This window comes from Octopus bimaculoides, chromosome 24 (assembly GCF_001194135.2).
Source record: "Octopus bimaculoides isolate UCB-OBI-ISO-001 chromosome 24, ASM119413v2, whole genome shotgun sequence".
Lineage (NCBI taxonomy): Eukaryota > Metazoa > Mollusca > Cephalopoda > Octopoda > Octopodidae > Octopus > Octopus bimaculoides.
In genome coordinates, this window is record NC_069004.1 from 29,868,923 (window position 1) to 29,873,511 (window position 4,589).

General features: G+C 39.9%; 1 protein-coding gene across 1 annotated transcript in view; it reads right to left on the reverse strand.

Annotated features, from left to right (window-relative positions):
* LOC106874444 (lys-63-specific deubiquitinase BRCC36) overlaps window positions 1-4,589 on the reverse strand; it is a 17,802-nt gene that overhangs the window by 10,491 nt on the left and 2,722 nt on the right. The window contains exons 2-5 of the mRNA XM_014922180.2: window positions 4,511-4,583; window positions 3,855-3,942; window positions 1,755-1,843; window positions 754-812 (exon numbers count right to left, since the gene is read on the reverse strand). Coding sequence (XP_014777666.2) covers window positions 754-812; window positions 1,755-1,843; window positions 3,855-3,942; window positions 4,511-4,583 — 309 coding nt within the window. The remainder of the gene's footprint in view (window positions 1-753; window positions 813-1,754; window positions 1,844-3,854; window positions 3,943-4,510; window positions 4,584-4,589) is intronic.

A 4,589-nucleotide genomic window follows, 5' to 3' on the forward strand; every position in this document is an offset into this window, starting at 1 on the left:
TATATATCATCATCGTTTAACGTCCGCTTTCCATGCTAGCATGGGTTGGACGATTTGACTGAGGACTGGTGAAACCGGATGGCAACACCAGGCTCCAATCTAATTTGGCAGAGTTTCTACAGCTGGATGCCCTTCCTAACACCAACCACTCAGAGAGTATATATATATATATATATACATGCATGTAAAAAAATAATATACATACATACAGGTGCAATGGGTAAATTGTTAACATTTCATAATTTTAATTTCACATGTGCACACTGTTTTTCATTTTGTAGACTACATACTATAGTAGGGTCAGTTGGGCACTGTCTGTGACCTCTGCCTGTGGCACGTAAAAAGAACCTTTCGAGTATTGGGCTTCACAGAGGCAATGACAAATGGTCAAGACCTTTGGCAATATGTTGTGCGAAGGAAGATGCATCAGACCAAGTGTAATCGTAGTCGTGGAAGATTCTGGTGTCATGCAACTGGCACCTGTGTCAGTGACATGAAAAGTACCCATTACATTCTCAGAGTGATTGGCATTAGGAAGGGCATCCAGCCATAGAAACCATGCCAAAATAAACTGGAGTCTGGTGTAGCCCTGGTCAAACCGTCCAAGCTATGCCAGCATGGACAACAGATGTTAAATGATGCTGATGATATACATACACACACACACAAAGAAGCAAACTTCTTAAAACTCCTCAGTTATGCCTGTGATTACAATATGACAAGGACATCATAAATATAGAAGCAAAGACTTACTGATTCTCAGATAAACTGCTCTTTCTGGACTGAAAACAAGTTGTTTGGATTTTATTTTGCTGAAATAGAAGGAAAAAATAATAAAATTTCCCACTGGGTCAAATAGAAAAAAGAACCCCTACCCATCAGGTTCCCCAGGTAGCAGAGAGAAAAACAGCCTTGAGATATAGAGGTTCATGGTAAATATATTTCACTTGTACCTTGACTTCACATCTCTCTCTCCAGATGGAGGAAGCCATATATTCTTCACGCACCTGTTTCTGTCATCCCTCCATCATACTTTCATATACTTCAATATCATACCTCACTCAGTTGAGGGGTTTTGTCTTGCACCCTCAAGACTCGGTGAGTTCACCAGTGCTGGTGCCATGAAAAAAAAGCACCCAGTACAGTCTGTGAAGTGGTTGGCATTAGGAACGGCATCCAGCTGTAGAAACCATGTCAAAGCAAACACTGGAGCTTGATACAGCCATTTGGCTCATCAGTTCATGTAGATTTATCCTACCTATGCCAGCCTGACAAAAGGGACATTAAAGCACGTAGAAAACTCAGATATACAAAACAACTATTTTTTTCGAGGAGTGACAGGACATTCACCTCTGTTAGGAGGTGGTCACCACCTTCCTCACCTTAATTAATATACTTTCTTCCTAACTTCTGAATTCTGTGTCCTTGTCACTAATTATAAATGTTCAAGTACATTGACCCTAGATAAGGTACTTCTTTCCCCTCTCTCATTACTACAATTCTTTAACTGGTACATCTCTCTCTCTCTCTCCTTTCAATTCAAGGTATAAAATTTATCTTGTGTGTATTTTTAGAAATACAGTAGTACCTCGGTTTTTGAACAACTCTTATCACGAATATATCGTGCTTTAAATAACTATATATATATATATATATATATACACACAGATAATTAGCGTTGCAGCCTGGCCACAATCCAGTTAACAAAACTAGCAAAAATATAAAATAAAAATCGAAAACTTTGCAAATCTTACCTTTGAGTTTTTGTCTTCATTAAAAACGGAAAAGATGAGCCCAATGAAGCCTGGTTCCATCATTTGGTACATGGCCTGAGTTTGGACGTCTTGGGAATAAAAGAAAATGTAGAAGATGCAAAATACAGTTGCTGCTTCACCAATACTATTCTACAGCTCAGCTCTGCCAGTCATCTCCTACTTTCCCCCACATCTCTCTCTGTCTCCACTCAATCACTCCCACCCTCTCTTCTAAAATATGAGCAGTCATGTACGGTTGTGAGTTCAATTCATGGTGGTGCGTTGTGTCCTTGAGCAAGACACTTTACTTCACATTGCTCCAATTCCGTTCAACTGGCAAAAATGAGGTGTGCCTGCATTTCAAAAGGCCACCCTTGTCACATACTGTGTCATCCTGAATCTCCCTGAGAACTACACGTTAAGCATATGCATGTCTGCGGAGTACTCAGCCACTTGCATGTTAATTTCATGAGCAGGCAGTTCCATTGATCAGATCAACTGGAACGCTTCTTGCCATGACCAATAGAATGCCAGTTTATATGTGTATATATTCCTGGTGATGTGTTGTGTCTCTTGAGCAAGACACTTTATTTCCGTTCACTCAGCTGTCAAAAATGAGTAGTACCTGTAATTCAAAGGGGCCTGCCTTGTCACATTCTGTGTCACGCTGAATCTCCCTGAGGACTACACATTAAAGGTATGCATGTCTGTCGAGTACTCGGCAACTTGCAGGTTAATCTCACGAGCAAATTGTTCCGTTGATCAGATCAATTGGAACCGTTGTTGCCATAACCGATGGAGTGCCACTATAGTTGCACAATCAAATATGCGGTTTTCCAGGTGTTTGGAACTGAGAATGGGAGCCATCTTGAAGAAGAAACAGTTGCACTGAAGCACCAGTTGAAGCAGCCCATTGAAGAATACAACAATATGGAACAAATTAGACCCTGATATACAAAAAGATGGGATGGTCATGACTGGTATGTCTTTGGTCCTATTCATATTCAATCAGGAGTAACTCAGGACTAAACAGCAACATCAGCCAATGAGGGAGCCTCTACATAGTAAATTTGCCACAAAACAACAACCAAGTCTTCCTCAAATCATGCCCTACCGTCATCATTTTAACATTGACTTCTCCATGTTTGTAGGGGTCAAATGGAAATTGTTGTGGTGGGTTTTTTTTACAGCTGGATGCCCTTCCAGTCACCTAACCTTACATATTTCCAAGTAAGATAATATTTTCCTCTAACCAGATAAGTTTTCCACAGAAGACTGGAAATGAACAATCCTTGCTTGCCTGACCATGCAATTTAAACCCTAAAACTACCCTCAAATAAATGACACAACCCCGCCATTTTAAAGTGATCTTAATTAAAACTGTCTCTCAAAATTTCCAGCACCATCTTGACAATAATTAAGTTAATTTAATAAATTATCATCATCATCATTATTTAGGTGTCCACTTTCCATGCTGGCATGGGTTAGATAGTTTGACTGGAACTAGTAAGCTGGACACCTGTACCAGATTCCAGGCTGATTTGGCATGGTTTCTATGGTTGGATGCCCTCCCTAATGCCAACCATTTCAAGAGTGTAGGGTTAGGGTTAGGGTTAGGGTTAGGGTTAGGGTTAGAAAGATATTGATGTTCGTGGAGCCGCAAAGCGTGCAGCACCGTCGGCCTAGCGCACTGTATTCGGGCGGACGCAGGCTGGGTGAAAACATGTCAGTGGCACGGGTACCCTCCTTACGTGTCACTGGCATGGGTGCCCCCTTACGTGTCACCAGCACAAGTGCCTTTCACACATCACCAATCTTCTCAAGTAAGGCAAATCGCCAAAGGTCTATTAACTGAAAGGCAGTGTATTTCAATAGAAATATGGTAACAAAAGGGTCAAAGTGAACTAAATTAAAACTTTCCATCAAAATTTCATGTTAATCTATGTTCCAAACAGAAACTTGATAATGACAAAGTTACTTTACTAAATTCTTCCTTATTTTCAAAATTAATTGAAACAAAGGCAATGTATTTTAGTGGAAACATGATAAAAAGAAGGTTAAATTTGTTAATGTAAAAAGCCATAATTAAAGAAAGCTTACCAACATGAGATGGCCAAACTGTGATGTGTGGGTGTGAATGGTACCAACCAAGTACCCTGAGGGGTTGTTTAAGTTCTATGGCTAATTCCTGTAAAATAAAATTTAGTGAGATTAAAAATTTTGAAGTGAAAATAATAATTCCTTTCTGCTATAGGCCCAAGGCCTGAAATTTTGGGGAGGAAACAAGTCAATTACATTGACCCCAGTGCTCAACTTTCTCTTTTACCTTTTACTCTTTTACTTGTTTCAGTCATTTGACTGCAGCCATGCTGGAGCACTACCTTCAAGGGTTTTTGTTGAACAATCTGATCCCAGGACTTAATTTTTTTTAAGCCTGGTACTAATTCTATCGATCTCTTTTGCCGAAATGCTACGTTAACAGGAATGTAAACACACCAACACCAGTTGTCAATCAATGATGGATGGACAAACATAAACACACAAATATATATATATATATATATATATACATGATGGGCTTCTTTCAGTTTCCATCTACCAAATCCACTCATAAGGCTTTGGTCAGCCTGAGGCTATAGTAGAAGACACTTGCCCAAGGTGCCATGCAGTGGGACTGAACCCAGTACCATGTGGTTGGGAAACAAGCTTTTTACCACACAGCCCAAAAAAAAAACAAAAAAAAGGGGTGAACAAACCTCTGCCTTAATAGATGCAGCTGACAGTTGTTCAGGGGAAATTTCAACACGATCAGCTTGTTTGTCAGATCTTCTCAGC